The 19,365-nt window shown below is 44.0% G+C and overlaps 1 protein-coding gene across 2 annotated transcripts in view; it reads right to left on the reverse strand.

The window, feature by feature from the left end:
• Positions 1–237: 237 nt before the first annotated feature.
• Positions 238–19,365, reverse strand: part of BCAP31 (B cell receptor associated protein 31) — a 63,710-nt gene continuing 44,582 nt past the window's right edge. The window contains exons 7-8 of one of the 2 annotated variants that reach the window (XM_032209321.1): positions 14,755–14,855; positions 238–770 (exon numbers count right to left, since the gene is read on the reverse strand). In XM_032209321.1, the coding sequence (XP_032065212.1) occupies positions 732–770; positions 14,755–14,855 (140 nt within the window). In that variant the 3' untranslated portion in view covers positions 238–731. Of the gene's footprint in view, positions 771–14,754; positions 14,858–19,365 lie in introns of those variants that run through there. The other variant, XM_032209322.1, reaches the window with a different exon arrangement.

Consider the following 19,365-nt stretch of genomic DNA (forward strand, 5'->3'; position numbering starts at 1 on the left):
TCTTCTAACCAGTTCGGTAGATTTGACGAACCGGTTCTACCGAACAGGTGCGAACTGGTAGGAACCCACCTCTGCTAAGAACCCAGTTTTCTCCTCAAAACATCAGGCCCACAAGGTAAAGACACTTTTTAGGGAGTGGAAATTCAACCCCCACTCTCCCCCGCACAGAACACATCGAGAATACTGTTCCAAAGGTTTTAATAAGAAGCTTTGTACAGTCACCTTATTTCGCATATCAAAAAAAAAACAAATCAAGACACATGGCCAATCTTTCCGCCCTTTCCATTCAGGCACGCAAACTCAACACGGACTCTTCAGCCTAGAAGGGTGCAGAGGAACGGCCAATGCGAGGCAATACAAATGCAGCTGAAAGAGGCAGGCCCTGTTAAGGGCGCATGCTGAAATAGCCAAGCAACCTCCCCCAGCATCGCACCAGGACATACTGATGGCTCCGGATTCTCCGTTTGCCCTCGCCCCCCTTCCCCACCCTCCTGGAAAGTCTCCCAGGGATACAGGGACAGGCATCAGTTGTCTCTCGCCAGCAAAGCCCAATGAAGACCCGTTGTCTGCTCAAAAGCTGTAGCAGCACCTGGGAGGGGGGGTGGGGGTTTGTTTGGGAGAGGGGCAGGAGTGGATAAGAACAGAGGGTTCAGTTAGGTCCCACCGCCAGAAAGAGACAAATGAACAAGAAGGAAAGGGATGGAGACTGGGGAATCCAACGAAGACTGGAATCATTCGTCCTTCTTATCCTTTTGGCCTTCACAGGTCTCCTGGAGCGGAAAGAAGAAGAAGAAAGAGACAAAACATTGATTAGCACAAGAAAGGCCTTCTCCTATTTTGCAGGCAGATTGTCAGCGCTCAAGATGTGTAAGGGCTAAATTTTGCAGAGTTTATTATTCTGCAATCTTTCTTAGTAAAGAAGAGGAAGCACTGCAGTGCTCCACTCACCAGCCCCGACTGACTCCGAGGCGCAAGTAATCCAGCCAAGCCTCTATTTCATTTTTTTGAGACAACCTCAAGCACCACTCTGTAGCAATAGCAATAGCAGTAGACTTATATACCGCTTCATAGGGCTTTCAGCCCTCTCTAAGCGGTTTACAGAGAGTCAGCATATTGCCCCCAACAATCTGGGTCCTCATTTTACCCACCTCGGAAGGATGGAAGGCTGAGTCAACCCTGAGCCGGTGAGATTTGAACCGCTGAACTGCTGATCTAGCAGTAGCCTGCAGTGCTGCATTTAACCACTGCGCCACCTAGGCTCTCTGTAGACTTCCAAGCAGCCAAAGAGGCATTAAGAGTTACCAACTGGTTCACCGACAAATGCCCGATAGACATATGCGCGCCGACAAAACCGCGACGGACAAAGGAGCCCCGTCAAAATCGCTAATTGATTTTCGACAATAGCGCGACGACAAATGCGCGACGACAAAATCGCGTCATCAACAAACTATAGACAGCCCAGTGAGTGTGCTGGACCTTTAACATAGTGGGACGCGTATACGTATGTTATAACCCTAACCCTAACAATTTTTCGATGTTATTGTGTTTGTCACTGCGCTTTTGTCGGCACGATTTTATCGTCGAGAATTTGTCGTCACGATTTTGACGTCGCGTTTTAATCGGCACTATTTAGTCAGCGCGCATATGTCTATCACGCAATTGTCGGGTCACATTACCAACTTAACCTCGTCAGAAAGCTGAATTCCCACAGTCATCATGATGTTTGGCATTTGTTATACGTTTTCCAGTGTCAAGGCAGGGGAAATGTACTTGTGTTTAAAATGTTCCCTGAACTCCTCAACCAAGCTAGGTAGCTAGTGGATACTCCTCAGCGTATACCTAGAAACTAAATACAAGCAGACAATAGGCCAGTCATAAGACACTGCAACACGAAATATACACAACAGATTGACTCCCTGCTGGCCAATGACTCACGTCAAGTCATTGTCCTTTGTATGCTGCAAGATCACGAATAGTTCAATCTTGGGCAGATCATTCTAGTGTGTCACTCTGGTTTGTCTCCATGACATACTTGCCTAACGCTAGTTATTGCAAACATGACTTACAAAAGTGGTGGTTCTGCGGAAGGATATTCTTATCAGCATTTCTTTCTTGGCAATGCCAAACAAGACTTGTGGTTCAAAAAAAATGTGTGACTCAATAACAGGACTGTGGGTGAAAAAAATACCCCATTACTAGGCACAGAGGTTAACGTCTTGACCAAGCTGGTTTTTTATCCCAACTTTTAAAGAAGTTCTTGTTCTTTAGAGCTTTGAAACTACAGGTAGTCCTCACTTAATGACTGGTCACTTAACCTCCAGATGTTACTTAGGACAGTGTTTCTCAACCTTGGCCACTTGAAGATGTCCGGACTTCAACTCCCAGAATTCCCCAGCCAGCATTTGCTGGCTGGGGAATTCTGGGAGTTGAAGTCCGGACATCTTCAAGTGGCCAAGATTGAGAAACACTGACTTAGGACCTGGTCTTGGAGTTCCAACGGCTGCACACACTGTAAAGTGCCCTTTACAACTGGTTGCAGAATTTACAACTAACGTTACCACGATATTTGCCCATTTCTGGCCTTTTCTGGCCAAAAAACACAAATAGGAATACGGGTAGTCCTCAACCTACAAGGTTTTTAAGTTTAGGTTTATTGGTTTTGTATGCCGCCCACTCCCGAAGGACTCCGGGCGGCTCACAATAAACAGGGGGGGGAATAAATAAGAAAATACAAACAATATTAAAAATCCACAACAGTCACAATTGAAACGGGGGTGGGTACTTCAACAACCCCCAGCCTGCCGGAACAGCCAGGACTTAGTAGCTTTACGGAAGGCCGGGAGGGTAGTAAGGGTCCGGATCTCCACGGGGAGCTCATTCCAGAGGGCCGGAGCAGCAACAGAGAAGGCTCTCCCCCTGGGGGTTGCCAGCTGGCATTGGCTGGCAGATGGAACCCGGAGAAGGCCAAGCCTGTGCGATCGAATTGGTCTTTGGGAGGTACAACCACAGTTGAGCCCAAAATATATATTGTTAAGTGACAAATTTGTTAAGTGAGTTTTGCCCCATTTAAGACTTTTCTTGCCACATTTGTTAAGTGAATCACTGCAGTTGTTAAATTAGTAACAGGGTTGTTAAGTGAATCTGGCTTTTCCCTTGACAGAAGGTCACCAAAGGGGATCACATGACCCCAGGGACACTTCAACAATCATAAATTTGAGTCAGTTGTCAATCATCTGAAAATGTAAATCTCGTGACCATGGGGATTCTACAATGGTCATAAGTAACTTTTTAAAGTGCCGTTATAAATTCAAATGGTCACTCAATGGAACTGTTATAAGTAAAGGATTACTTATACATGGATTCACGTAACAACCACAGCATTCACTTAACTATCAGCACATTCACTAAACTTTTTTTTAATGACCTTGTAATCCCTTAATTTGGGGTAGAGTCAAGGCGACTGAATTGAACTGAGCATTTACTAAGCAGACGCCCTTCCTGTCACCTATGTGGAGTTCACAGCAGATATTTTCTCTCAGTGCCTTGAGAGATTAACATCTGCCACCACCTAGGATTGAATGCTCAACCTTCAAGTGGGAGGTGAGCGTTTTCACCACTAGGCCCCCACACCGCTCACATTCATTAAACAACGGCCTCATTTAAAAAAATCATCAAATGAGGTCCAATCACATGGGTGCCTTGACTTATGACCGTCATGACTGCTATTTGTAACGAACCCAAAAGAAATGATGGGAGAATGGCTGCGTAATATTTATTTGGGAGGAAGAATATGAGGTGGATGATCAGCTTCATAGATCATACATACTTTCTTATCACCTCCAAAGGGGGGGGGGGAAAACCTAGACAGAACTATAAAGTTAGGCTCAGTTTACTATCACTTACATACCTATTACGGAATGTAATTAATTAGCCTGCACACAACTCTTAACAGGAATGGTGTCACATTCATAGAAACCCGTTGCTACTGTATATTCCAATGGAGAATGGATTACACTCCAATTGGGAGAGATCCAAGATTTATACTGTTCTCCACTAGATGAAACTGCTATTCATGCAGAAGATGTGCAGCCATTATTTTGTAGTTTTAAAAAAAAATCCCCTCAAACCTCCACAAATTTTAAAGGTTTAATGTTTAAAGGTTTAATGCTCCAAGCACTCACAATAAATGTATCATACAGAAGAGTGTTATCCTCAGATGGTGGTGTGGGACCAAGGACTAAGAGGGAGAAAGTAGACTAGTTGCTATCAAATTCATGTCACAAATGGGATTTGGTCTAGAAACACCCCCGTCTGCAAAAGAGTCCTTTTGATAACAACGCCACAATAGCACACCGTCATTAAATCGTATTTGTGAAGCAGGCTATTCACCAGCCACACCTGCATGCAAATTCAATTAGATCGACTTTTCACACGAGAGATTGTGATTTCAAGATGAGTCGAGTATTTCTGGAGAAACACTCGCTGGGTGGCCAGAAATATTTGAGGCAACCTTACTTTTCTCAAATGTTAAACTCAGCCATGCAAATAACTTGCTCAGCCCAGCAATGCTTGAGAGGGCTCACGCAGCTGCCCTTGAATTCCACTTCTCAACTGACAGTCTTATTAGCATTACACCTAGGGCTACTGAAATCTTACTCCACAAGAGGAGATTTGTTTACATGGCACAAAGGGGCAGGAAGGCCACTAGGCTCTATCTGGGAGTGTTCCTAGGCAACTTGGACAACCGCAAGAAGGGACAACCGTTTTTTTTTTAAAGTACATAATGTTATCCTGATTGAGATTTCCATTTTTCATGCTTTTAGAGGTATTCGTTAGGATTTAAAGTTTAAGATGCCGCAAGCTGCCCAGAATCATTTCATGGTCAGATGGGTGGCAAATACATGTAATAAATAAAGTAGAAATAAATAAATGAACCAACAAAACAAATGGCCACTTGTATAGCTTACGGTATTTCTTTCCAAGTTGGTAGATATGACAGCAACAGCTGGCTACTGCATTTCAGGGAGTATCTTGAACCATACAGCAACCCAACCAGAATCCAACTCTCTACTCTTCCCTCGCTCCCCAAAGCTTTGGAACACTGTGGCATAACTAGGACATTATGCCCTGTATCTAAAGCATAGTCAGTTTCAAGTGTAAGAGCAATGAAGACAGAGAAAGTGAATTAAAAAAGAGTATATGTTTCATAGGATATTCAGCTATTATAGGAGGAATCCCTGTGAGGCCACATGTAATTTCCTCTTACCTCCCTCTTCTCCACCACCCCAAGTCAACAGGCTTCTAACAAGAACCCACTACATGTGAACCAAGGAATTGTGCCGGGACTAAAGTCAACCTTGTGCCTCTAGCCCAGGGCTCTCCAACCTTGACAACCTTTTAAGACTTGTGAACTTCAACTCCCAGAATTCCTTAGCCAGCTTTGAAGCTGAAGTCCACAAGTCTTAATAGCAATAGCAATAGCAGTTAGACTTATATACCGCTTCATAGGGCTTTCAGCCCTCTCTAAGCGGTTTACAGAGTCAGCATATTGCCCTCAACAACAATCCGGGTCCTCATTTTACCCACCTCGGAAGGATGGAAGGCTGAGTCAACCCTGAGCCGGTGAGATTTGAACAGCCGAACTGCAGAACTGCAGTCAGCTGAAGTAGCCTGCAGTGCTGCATTTAACCACTGCGCCACTATTTTACTTAATAGTGGCCAAGGTTGGAGAGCTCTGCTCTAGCCAACACCATGAGTTGGTATTAGAACAAACCAGCTTGTTTCATACTAAGCCATTTTGTGCTTATTGGGATGATCTCCAAAGGCTTTCTCAAGAGCCAAGGTGGCGCAGTGGTTAAATGCAGCACTGCAGGCTACTTCAGCTGACTGCAGTTCGGCTGTTCAAATCTCACCGGCTCAGGGTTGACTCAGCCTTCCATCCTTCCAAGGTGGGTAAAATGAGGACCCAGATTGTTGTTGGGGGCGATATGCTGACTCTGTAAACCGCTTAGAGAGGGCTGAAAGCCCTATGAAGCGGTATATAAGTCTAACTGCTTTCTAATTCCACGAAAGAAGTAACCATTACCAACGACGATAGACATGTCACCGTTAAGTGTGAACCGGCTATCGAGGAACAACATTAAATAGAAATTAAGTTGTGGGTACAACCAACAATATCCCTAGCTAAGGGAGCCTCCTGGAATCCCAAGAATATTTGCCACTCTAGGTTATTAAAAGCAGAGCAATGTTCCCCAGGGTTGCCAGTCTTCAAAGACATTTGAGTATCCACACACAGCGCTATTTTTAGGCTTCTGGCAAAGCAAAGCAGCGCAACACTCAGATCTGGAAGCCGAAATAGATGTGCTCTGGGAGTACAAGGGAGGGAAGAAAATAATAACAGGTGGCTGTAGCAGATACAATCAAGAGAGCAGCCGAAAAAGACCTGCAGAGAGGATTTATACAGAAAATGCATAAAAATATTAACTGTGCTCACAATAATTCTGATGATAGTCTTTGGGTTTCATATTTTGAGCATGATATGGTTAAAGGAGGGGAAATAGCTCTGAAAATGAACTCCTGTTAAGACTAAGAAGGCAACCAACCAATGATCACCTCTACCTATACACGTTTTATGTCCTCTGTAGTATCTGCAGAAGCCCAGGTAACCCAAATCACTATGCCCATGTGGTAGCAGAGAGCGATGGCTCGTGAGGTTGGAATGCTGGGCAGCCTTGCGTTTGAGATCCGTTGCGGGCCGCAGGGCAGGATGAGATCCCACCACACACTCCAGCTCCCGTCAACCCACCGATTCAAAAGTGGGTGACAGCAAGTAGATAAATGGGTACCACTTCAGTGGGCAACTTCATGGGGGACATGAAAAGAGCATCCAACTTGGTATCCCCCCCAGGCAACAGTGATGTCATCAGCAAATCCTTTCACCCTGGAAGCACTTTGGTGCTTCCAATATTGCCATAGAATCTGTTGTGGCCCGGCAGGAGCCATTGGAGCTGCCACCAGACTCCGACAGCAAGGGGTCTTATGAGTCGGCCCTGGAGGATGTGGAGGACCCTGGACAGGGTTCCGACTCCGAGCAGGGCACAGAGAGACTGGTTGGCCACCAAGTGGTGCCTGAGCCTTGGATCAGTGGGGAGGAGACAAGAGTGAGTGATCCAGAAACCACCTGTGAGTTGTTCCGGGATGCACGCCGTCGAAGGGCTACTCTGCAAGAACAACTACGTAATTACAGGAGGTAATTATGCTCAGCTGATGCTCATTAAGATCCTCTCCTGATTATAAAAGAGACTGCTTGTGCCACGCCTTTCTTGCAGAAGTCAACATTAGGGACTAATGAGAAACAAACTTGGCAGGCTGGATTGCTGACAGAGTTTGTTTGCATTGCTGCCAAGGTTAGTAGGACTTGCTACCAGAGTGCTTATCTCTTTGTTTATGTGGCTTTCAGCCAACGAGAATTTGGACTGATTAAAAAACATTCTCATTTACGTTTGTTTCGGCTTTCTTTCCTGGATGGAGAAGGGGGGTCAGAACAGAATCAAGCCAATTGAAATGCTATATCACACAAACAAGGCCAAGACCCCTTCCACCAGTGTAACTCTTAAAGAAGGTAAAAGAATCAAAAGACAGAGAAACCTTGCAAAAGGATGCTTTGTTAGGATGTTCAACAGATACTATGAACCTTACAATGAACCAGGGATGAGGTTGGAGAAAAATCCCACAAGTTGTGATAGGGAATAAAGCGTGACCCGACAAATGCGCACACGCCAAAAGCGCAGCGAGAAAATCGCGGCGAGAAAACCGTGATGTCAAAATCGCGCCCACAACAGCGCGCCGACAAAAGCGCGATTAGGGTTAAGGTAAGGGTTAGGGTTAGGTTCAGGGTTAGGTTTAGGGTTAGGGTTATTTCGTTGTTGGTTGAAGGCATGCTTTTGTCGGCGCTCTGTTGTTGGCGCGATTTCGACGTCGCGGTTTTCTCACCACGGTTTTGTCGGCGCGCTTTTGTGGTGCGCGCATTTGTCGGTGAACCGGAATAAAGCCTATCTCAATGCTTCACATCAGGAATGGGGGAGGAGGAGAAAGCAGGTATATTATTTTACTGGAAGATGTATTCAGCTTCTTGCATAAAATTATTGGATCCCGGATAAAAACAGAGTGAAGTCCTTCTATTTGAGAGGTAGCATGGAGACTACTTTCAAACTACCCTTGTGGCCAACTATCCAGCTACTTGCTTTCTAATTCTATTCTTCTATTCCTGGACTTCTAAACCTGAACTCTGACATGCTTTGCTCCCCTCCGGGAACAAAAGAAAACACCTAACACTCCTCCCTTATTTGGCTGCTTCCTTGTGCGCCTTATGGTTGCGCTTCCCCACCCACTCACCTTTATCAGCTGCCAGGTGTGGCAGCATCTTGTGACTGCTTACGTGCTGCCAACACTGGGCCAGGTTCCCAGGCACTCCCCACCTCTGCAGCCAAGGCTGGGTTGCATCTGCCTTCCTTGTAAATCACTGTGTGGGGATGAGGTTACCAAGGCAACAGAAGCCTGGGTTGGTGGTGGTTGGGTGTTTTTTTAGCTCTTTACAGTGCTGGATCTGCAGATTAACCTTGGCTAAAAACCAACTTTTTCGATCCTCCGAAAAGAAGGAAGGAGAGACGAAAGAGAAGAAAGTGGGATAGGAAGGAGGGAGGGAAGAAGGTAGGGAAGCAAGGAGGGAAAGAGGGAGGGAAGGAAGGAGAGAAGGAGAGTAGATAGGAAGGAGGGAAGGAGGGAAGAAAGGAGGGAACTTAAGAGAAGAGAAAGGAAGGAGGGAAGGAGGAAACGAGGGAGGGAAGGTATGAGAGAAGGAGGGGGGATGAAGAGAGGAAAGGGAAGGGGAAGGAAAGGAGGGAAGGAAGGAGGGAAGGAGAGAAGGAGGGAGGGAAGGAAGGGGAGTGGGAAAGAAGAAACAAGGGAAGGAAAGAGGGAGGGAGGGAAGAAGATACCTAACCTTTGATGTCTATAATGATTTTGATATTATGGGAATGTCTTGAAACGCAGTCAAATGTAAAGCAAAACAGTGGATGTTGTATTGTCTTTTACCAGCTATTGGTTGTTGTATTTTTCTTTTACTAATAAAAATACTTATTAAAAAACAACAACAACTTTTTCAGAGGGGGAGAGATGGGAAGGAGGAGCCTACAACATTTCACAGGTACAGCAGGATTCACAGGACTCGCTGAAGAGGCTTCGATAAGAGCTCCTTTTTGTCTCCCCAAAACAGCAAAACTTTTGGCTGCAAAGGGTCTTGCTTTGGGGAGCTGGGGGGAAACAGGGCATTTAGAAGTCTCACTGCCTGAGGAATGGTTCCCCAGAATGGGCCTGTTGAAGCTCTCTGTCTGGGCCAACCACTTCCCAGCATTTGGGCTGCCTTGGGATAGGAAGAGTTGACTCTCAGCATATCCGGAAGGCATCTGCAATCGAACCTTGTCTGAGCTTGTAACATCAGGAAAGTCGTGCCTGCTTGTTCCCTGGGCAAGAGACCACTGCAGAATCCAAGGGTTTTAGGCTAGACCCAGCAGTTGAAAAAGATCCCAGGGAAAGGCAGATGTGAGCCTATTCTGCTCGGTAGGAAAGTGGAGAGATTTTAAGATGGGTTCAGTGGTGGGCTTCAAAAATTGTTCGAACCTACCCTGTGGGTGTGGCCTCCTTTGTGGGAGTGACTTGCCGCCCATGTGACCGGATGGGAATGGCTTGCCGCCCATGTGACCGGATATGAAGATGCCGACGACACTTGTCAGAACCACCTTCAATTACCTCACACACAGCACTGGCATGCATAAGAATATGATGTAAACTTGTTTTTTAAAAGGCATCTTTGGTTTGCGTTAAAACAACTTCAACACACGCAATGTTCTGATTGCACCACAAACGCAGTAGTCATCCTTCCCTTTCACAGAGGCACTGAGTTTTATAAATAGGAGCATGATAGTGTAGAATAATCCTATCCAAGGACCAGTGGTGGGTTTCAAAAATTTTTGGAACCTCTTCTGTAGGTGTGGCCTGCTTTCCGGGTCCACTGGTGGAACCTCTTCTAAGCGGTTCGGTAGATTTGACGAACCGGTTCTACCAAATAGGTGCAAACTGGTAGGAACTCACCTCTGGATGGGTTCCACCTGAAGACATTTTACCTTGGAGCAAGTGAAGGATAGTTGAAGACTAAGGGTGAAAACTCAGAAAGCAGAACTGGGAAGGGTCAAGATTCTAAAAAGGAAAACTTTTAAGAGGAAGCAGGAATCTAAGACTTTGGGGAGGCCCAGAAATAAGAGGATTAAGCGATCCACAAGGTTCCTAACCCAGTTCTCCTGAAACCTTGAAATCCAGTCAACCTGCATTCCTTTTCTGGACAAAGATGAAGTCACCAAAGGCTCCTTGTTGCTCAACACCAGAGGAAAAGATTCATTTAGGAAACCTTTCCTACATCAAGGGCCAGGCAAAAAGCAGGGAAGGTACTGCGATTTGAGATATCTATTAACACCACCACCACCAAAATGGGGTTAATAGCAGTCTCAGAGTATTGTACTCACTGCAATTGATAAGATAATTGTAATCTCTCGTATGTCACTACATTCACAACATTACCAACCAACCATTTATTTATTTAAAAGATAAATTTAAAACACTCAAAATTGTGAGGAACAAATAGGATGAACATGAAGACTTAGTACATGAATACAGCTATGACATTGCTGCCGTTACCAAAACTTAGTGGGATGAAACCAGAGGTGGGTTCCTACCAGTTCGCACCTATTCGGTAGAACCGGTTCATCAAATCTACCGAACCGGTTAGAAGAGGTTCCACCAGTGGACCCGGAAAGCAGGCCACACCTACAGAAGAGGTTCCAAAATTTTTGGAAACCCACCACTGGTCCTTGGATAGGATTATTCTACACTATCATGCTCCTATTTATAAAACTCAGTGCCTCTGTGAAAGGTAAGGATGACTACTGCGTTTGTGGTGCAATCAGAACATTGCGTGTGTTGAGGTTGTTTTAACGCAAACCAAAGATGCCTTTTAAAAAACAAGTTTACATCCTATTCTTATGCATGCCAGTGCTGTGTGTGAGGTACTTTAAGGTGGTTCTGACAAGTGTCGTCGGCATCTTCATATCCGGTCACATGGGCGGCAAGCCACTTCCATCCGGTCACATGGGCGGCAAGCCACTCCCATCCGGTCACATGGGCGGCAAGCCACTCCCACAAAGGAGGCCACACCCACAGAGTAGGTTCGAGCAATTTTTGAAACCCACCACTGGATGAAACCCATGACTGGAACTTACAGCTAGAAGGATTTAAATTGTTTAAAAGAAACAGACCTAATAAAAGAGGAGGCAGAGTTGCATTATATATAACAAATCGCTACACTTCTAGAGAAATGCGAAAAAAGGAAAAAAGGTGAAAATCTTCTTGAATGCATTTGGGTCAATATAAAAGGAAAAAAGGAATGTCATTGTCATAGGTGTATACCACAGGCCAACCAAGTAGAGGAAATAGATGAACTTTTTGCTAATCAGTTAGCGAAGGTGTGTAGGAAGCACACTACAATAGTAATGGGGGATTTTAACTATCCTGACATCAACTAGGAGAGAAACTCTGCACCCAATGGGAGATTAAACAGGCTGCAGGTTGATGAACCTAGCAGACACCACCATCTCCCAAAAGATAGAGAAGGGAAATGGAGAGTCAGCAATATTGGACTTAATTCTTACTAGCAGAGATAAAATGATAGAACAGGCTGAAGTTGAGGGAACTTTGGGAGAGAGTAACCATGTCATATTCGAATTCAACATAACGGAGATACAAGCAATAGAACAAAGTCCAGCTAGGCTTTAAGAGAGCTGATTTCAACAAATTTAGAGACAGCTTGGGAAGGTTTCCATGCACAAAAATCTTAAAAGGGGATAACCAATTCAAGAAGCTTGGGAAACTTTGAAAAATGAGATTATAAAAACCAGACTAGCACGATGCCGCTGAAAAATAAAAATAAGAGACCCTAAGAAGAAACTACCAAGCTAACGTAAAACTCTAATAAACTCGAAGACAAAAAGGAAAAGCATAAAAAATGGAAAAAGGGACAAATAACACCAGCATGTAGCCCAAATCTGCAAAGATGAAGTCGAGAAAACCAAGGCTCAGAATAAACTAAGACTTGCAACATATATCAAAAATTAAAAAAAAGTTCCTTTTAATGTGTAAAAGGGGGGAAAAATCATTCTACTAATGGGAGAAGAGGGCAATGGGCAGCAGGAAGAAAGCAGAACTGCTTAATTCATTCTTTACACCTGTCTGCGAAGGCTCCTGGAGTGGGCTGAAAGGCAAAAGCGGATGCAGTCTGCTCCGTCCCATAACTGAGTAGACCAAATTGCCCTGACAGACCGATCTCACCGGAAAAACACTTGATAGACAGCATTATCACCAAATGGATTTGCAGCTGGCTGACCAACCACACTCAACACGTAGTCCTCAATGAAGCTACATCTATATATGGAGCAGTGGTGGGATTCAAATAATTTAACAACCAGTTCTCTGCCCTACTGATCATCTGGGTAGGTGGGGCTCGGTGGTCATGTGACTGGGTGGGCGTGGCCAACTCAAAGTCACTCAGGTCGATGGACGCTTTGTCTTAGCTGTTACAATGTAATAAGGGTTAACCGGAGAGGCAGTTTCTGTAAGCAGGGCAACAAAGATTAGGCTAGAAACAACACCAGAATGTTTCCTTCCTGCCTTCCTTACAGGATTAGCCCTGTAAAGTGGAAAAAAACAAAAGGAGATTTCTTCCAACAATCGGTTCTCTGAACTGCTTAGAAAGTTACCAACCGGTTCGCCCGAATAGGTGCAAATTGGCTGAATCCCACCACTGATATGCAGAGAAGCATGCAGTGGAGTACTCCAAGGTTCTGTTTTCAGCACAATACTCTTCAACATCTTTGTAAAGGATTTAGATGAGGGGGATCGAAGGAGAACTCATCAAATTTGCAAGCGACACCAAATTGGGAGGAATAGCAAACAATTTAGAAGATACGCTCAAGATCCAGAAGGATCTTGACAGACTTGGACGCTGGGCCCTATCCAACAAAATGCAACTCAGTGGTGGGAAAGGAAAGTTTTACACTTAGGCAAGAGAAACCAAATACACGGGTACAGATAAGGTAGTACATGGCTCAACAGCAGTAACTGTGAGGGGGATCATGGTTGTCCTAGTGGACAACCACTTGAAGTGTGCTGCAACTGCCCCAAAAGCCGATGCAGTCCTAGGCTGTATCAACAGATGGATAAATAGATCACACGAAGTTTAGTACTGTTTTATATCGGTTTGGTAAGACCACACTTGGAATACTGCATCAGTTTTGGTCACCATCATGTAAAAAAGATGTTAAAACTCTAGAAAGCATGAAGAGCAACGAAGATAATTAGGGGCTGGAGGATAAAACATGCGATGAACGGTTGTAGGAACTAGGTATGTCTAGTTTAATAAAGAGGCGGCAGACCAATCAGGCCATCCAGCATTCCATAGAACCATTTTGTTCTGCTTTGTTTGTGCAAGAGAAACAGCATTCTCTATGAGAGAGGACATCTGCTGCAGCTTACCCAACATGGCTTCTCACCAATTGGTTGGATGGCAACCAGCATAGCCACAAGGGACACTGGCTATAAACGGAGGGAGTTTGGTTTAGCTTCATCTACCGGTTCACCGACAAATGCGCGCTCGACAAAAGCCCGCCGACAAAACCGCATCAAGAAAACCGTGAGGTTGAAATCGCACCGACGAACGTGCACAGAAGCGCGCCGACAAATGCGCACTGATGAAAGCGCGCCATCAAAAAACAACGAAAACAACGTAATAACCCTAACCCTTACCTTAACTTAAATCGTGCTTTTGTGGGCGCGGCTTTGTCGGTGCGTTGTTGTGGGCGCGTTTATGACGTCGTGGTTTTATTGTCGCGGTTTTGTTGGCGCGCTATTGTCGTGCGCGCATTTGTCAGGTCACGTCATCTACCACAGTCTTCCATAGGCTGGCATGGAAGGATGCTGTAGAGCAAGGGTGTCAAACTCAAGGCCCGGGGGGCGGATCTGGCCCGCAGGGCTGCCCGGGAAAAGGCAAAGGACTTGTCCGTGGTGCCTTTGCCAGTGAAAACGGGCTCCTGAGCTCCGTTTTAGCTGGCAGAGGATTGCAGGAGGCTATCGCAGCTGAAAACAGAGCTTGGGAGCCTGTTTTCTCTGGCAGAGCGCTCGGGCCACCACAGGCACCCTCGACACCAGTGACGTGAAGCTGGCCACACACACCCTGCCCCCCCCCCCCAAGTTCAAACACAACCCTGATGTCAATGAAATCGAGTTTGACACCCCTACTATAAAGCTAGGCAAGTACACTGACAAGAACTCCCTATGAATTGGGGGAGGAGAAGGATAAGACCAAATTTATCAAAAAAAGGAGCTACAGCATAGGCATTTTTGCTGGGCTCAGTGAACTTCATATCATGGCTGCTTTTGTCTCCCTATTATCCAAGCACCACAACCTTTGCAACAGTTGAGATCAAACTTGAACATCGACAATATTGAAGTTGTTAAAAATTGAACAAGGATGGATTACGGCTTTGGAAGCTCCTACAGATACAGAGTCGCCTCCTGCAAATACCAGTACAGGCCTTCCCAGCTTGCTCCCAATCTCCATATTCTTGCCACCCTATTTTCTTCCCTGGGCACCTGAAGTTTGGTATGTTCCTTCAGCAGTCTGTCGTACTCCGTTGTCAATCCTTCAGCCTGTTTGCGCATAGCCAATGCCTCGTTGTCTGCCTTACTCAGGGCTGGATGAAAAAGAGAGGAAAAGGACCACATCAGTATAGTTTCAGCATCCTCACACATCTAGTTATTAGCGCAATCACAAGACAAGGGTGCCAATGAATCTCTCACTGAAAATAGGTCATTCCATATCACAGCTTCTCTCTTCCCAAATTAAAAAAACAACAACACAGCAACCTGCCTGTTCTATTATCAGCTTCCAAAAAACCACCTCTTTCAATATTCGCAAAACTCCTACAAGTAAAGGATTCAGGTGACTAGTTGTGCCCAGCTACACAGGTGGCTTATGGTTTGCACCAACTCATTATTTAATGGAAGTGTCACAGCCAATTAACTTGTCTTTGATCGAGGGTTGCACAGCTGAGATAATTACATAAGGTTAGTTAATTAGCTAGAATAGTTCTTCCCTGGTGCTTTTATCTGAACCAGCACTAGATTGGGAGTTAACACTTCCATCAAAAATCAAGATGACTTTTGAAAACAATTACAGTGAGATAAAGTTTGTGAACCCACAATACTCTCCTTAACCTTAGAGTAATGTGACCTACAAAGTGATTAACTTCCTCTAAATCAGTGTTTCTCAACCTTGGCCACTTGAAGATGTCTGGACTTCACTCCAGCATTCGCTGGCTGGGGAATTCTGGGAGTTGAAGTCCAGACATCTTCAAGTGGCCAAGGTTGAAAAACACTGATCTAAATTCTATCGTAGATTCTGGTTATAAAAAGCACACACATTAACAAATGACCTAGTATGCCATGTTTTTACTGAACACACTGAGGCAACATTCACTGTCTTCGTTGAAAAAAGTATGTGAAAACTTAGGGCAGTGAGGTCTCTTAAGAGAGAAAGTTTTAATCAATGAGATGATATCTAAGCATTATTCGAGGGTCCCTCTACTCTAAAAATAACCCCAAAGATAATCATCAAAGTCTACTCTTCACAGGACAAGCTGTGAAATGAATGGGAATTCTGCCCATTTTACAAAAGGAATTGAGATGCTTAGGGGGTTGAAAAGGGACTATAAAATCATTGTCAAAGATTTCTGTCTCAATCAGCCCATGGCAAAGCAGATATTGTAGTGACAAATGGGGAAAATGCAATATTATTGTCACTCTTCCCAGGATTGATCTTTCAACAAAAATGACAAAAACAAGGCAAGCAATATTCCAGGACAGCAAAAGGGTAATGGCTAAAAAACCTGTATCCAGTTTTGTATTGTCCAATGTCAATGAGTCTTCCGCATGGAAAACATTAAGAGTGACTGGCATGGGAGAACACCAAAGAGAAAGCGTGTCTAAAATTTAGCAAAGACTATCTGGATGATTCTATTAAAACTATTGTTCTGTGGAAACATGACATGAAAATGAAACTTGTTAGTGTTAACGAGAAACAGGATGTTTGGAAAAATCAAGTACCACATTCCAGAAAAAGAACCTCATCTCAACTATAAAGCATGGTGGTCTTCACATCACGTTTGAATCGACTTTACAAACAGCCCAGATCCTGAGGCTATAATATTTGAGGAAACAATCACTACTAAAATTATGATGTAACTTTTAACTGGGCAAAACGGTGCGTGACAGGATAACGATTTTCAGACAAAAGTGCTTCAAATGGGCCAATTTACAGAATGTGTCTGAAATCCAGGAGCCATGTCTCCTGTAAGATTGAAATTTGGCAAATTTGTGATTGATTCAGTGCTACCACCTGGAAGCTCAGTAGACAGGTCCCACCCACTCTAGCCCTCTGGAAGTTGAGTAGACCCACCCCTCCTTTGACACTCGAGATCAGGTAGACCTGCCAGAGACCTCTGGAGGTTAGGAAAATCCCACAATCAATTGTTGTAATTAAGCTGGTTGGAAGTTGGAAATCATTCCTGACCTTTGTTTTTTGGTCATTCTGTTTCTGCTTAGGTAAAAGAATATCCCTGAAACAATGGTCATAGATTCTAGATTCAAATTGCAATTCTACAGTGGAATATCAGAGCATTCATCCATGAGGTGACGCTTAAACAAATGCAGGTCAGTAATTCCAACCACACAAATAAATATACAAAAGAATGGCTGAAGCAAAAGAATTTTTGCATTTTGAGACCTTAAGCCAAGGACAATTCAAAAATATCAGTGAGTTGAAGTACTTTGTAAAGAGGAAGAGACCCAAATGTTTCCAAATGAATGTGTAGGACTGAGCAACAAGTACAGGAACCCCTTAGTTCAGTGGTTCCCAAACTTGGCAACTTTAAGACTTGTGGACTTCAACTCCCAGAATTCTCCAGCCAGCTGGCTGGAGAATTCTGGGAGTTGAAGTCCACAAGTCTTAAAGTTGCCAAGTTTGGGAACCACTGCCTTAGTTGAACTAATCCTAACGTGGTTTTTTTTTTTCATATTTTTTCCTAACACAGTGAATGTTAGGCTAGAGAGAGCCGAGGTGGCGCAGTGGTTAAATGCAGCACTGCAGGCTACTTCAGCTGACTGCAGTTCTGCAGTTCGGCTGTTCAAATCTCACCGGCTCAGGGTTGACTCAGCCTTCCATCCTTCCGAGGTGGGTAAAATGAGGACCCGGATTGTTGTTGGGGGCAATAGGCTGACTCTGTAAACCGCTTAGAGAGGGCTGAAAGCCCTATGAAGCGGTATATAAGTCTAACTGCTATTGCTATAGTATATTTAATAAAGAGAGGACAGGGTGCACTGTTCTGCATATTGCTTGTTAAAAACTTCATTAAAAGTTATAAAAGAATTTCTTTGTACATTAATAGGCTATAGATGAAGTTAAGATTATACTGTAGGTCAAAGTATTGCAGGATTGTGGATAGTTCTAAATTGCTCACAAACTTTGTTTCACCATTGAACTATTGTTGAAAGCTGAAATAAGCAGGCAAACTGTAATTTTCAAAATGAGGCAAGAAAGTGTTACTTATTTTGGTTATTTCAAGATTTTTCTTTGCTTTTCGTTATATGAGGTGGGAGCCAAAAGAGTGGCAAAATAATGTAAACCATGACAATTGCCAATAGGAACCAAGGAGCAGCTGCTCTACCAATACTTCTTATAACATACTTGATAGAAAGTGCAAGGCATATGTATCTCTCTTAACCCAAGATGCTTTGTGTGTATAGTTGAGACGAAAGCTATTCCATGTCTCCCTTTTAAGGAGGAGGGTAGAAGTAAAATAAGATTCCGAATCAGTCCTGTTCAGATTTTCAATTTTGCACAGTATAGTAAACAATGGAAGAAGGTCTCTCCAGCTTCTTCATTCCCCCCTGCAATTTTTCTACAATATTCAGACCAGTCTCTAGAATTGTGTTTCTTTGTTGTTGTTTTTTCTGTTTTTGCTTGATTCTTAATATATTTGTTTGTTGCATGTTACCCAGAGTTGTCTGAGATAGAGTGGTTTGTAAGAACTGTTAAATAAACATCTAAGTTAAATTTCGATGAAGGACGTGAAAGATGAAATCCCAGTGAAAGCCTTCAGCAATTCAGTGCCTTCCAAATAGGATAGCAATAGCAGTTAGACTTATATACCGCTTCATAGGGCTTTCAGCCCTCTCTAAGCGGTTTACAGAGTCAGCATGTCGCCCCCACAGTCCGGGTCCTCATTTCACCCACCTCGGAAGGATGGAAGGCTGAGTCAACCTTGAGCCGGTGAGATTAGAACCGCTGAACTGCAGATAACAGTCAGCTGAAGTGGCCTGCAGTACTGCACCCTAACCACTGCGCCACCTTGGCTCTTGGACTACAAGTTCCAGAATTCCCAGCTGCAAAGCTAAGATTACACTGGCTAGTAATTTTGTGAGTTCACCTGCCATTCACTACCAATGACCTGTTAGGTAGGTAGGTAGGTGTGTGTGTGTGTGTGTGTGTGTGTGTGTGTGTGCGCGCGCGCGCGCGCAAATACTGTAATCTGAATAAGATGTTTGAAATGGAGCTTTTCTAATTTGGGATCTTGGAATGTTCCAAGATCTGAATGCATCACCGTACCAAGAACAAGCATTGGGAAATTTGCTACTCAATTGTGATTTTTATGGGTTCTCATCTCCTTGCAAATGACGAAGGTAACAATATTAGATGAATTAAATTACTTAGAAGCATGCGTTCTTGCAACTCAACCCAACCCAACATGGCTTCCTTTTAATTTCTACAAAGACTTTCAAAGCAGTATAACTCCCCTTTTAATGCAAGTGCTAACAAGAACGGAGGATTTTTATACCCACTACTTAATTTCAGACTGAAATCGTGACATCACCCACATAGTAGCTAAATTTGTCACTGCAGCAGTTAAAAAGTTAGGCAACGGTTAACTTCAGACTCAACCTGATAAACGTCTTCGGACCATTTCATTTTCCTTTCTCTTCCTCTCATATAACCCTAAATTATTACTGCATTATCAAAAACAACCAAGTGTAGGTACTAGCTGAGAATGATCAATTATATTCAAAGCCTCACCAGTGGGGCCAGAAAAAAACAACAACCGAAGACCTTTTTGAAAGACTGGAAACATTACATGAACTTTTTGTTGG

The sequence above is a fragment of the Thamnophis elegans genome, chromosome 2, assembly GCF_009769535.1.
Source record: "Thamnophis elegans isolate rThaEle1 chromosome 2, rThaEle1.pri, whole genome shotgun sequence".
NCBI lineage: Eukaryota > Metazoa > Chordata > Lepidosauria > Squamata > Colubridae > Thamnophis > Thamnophis elegans.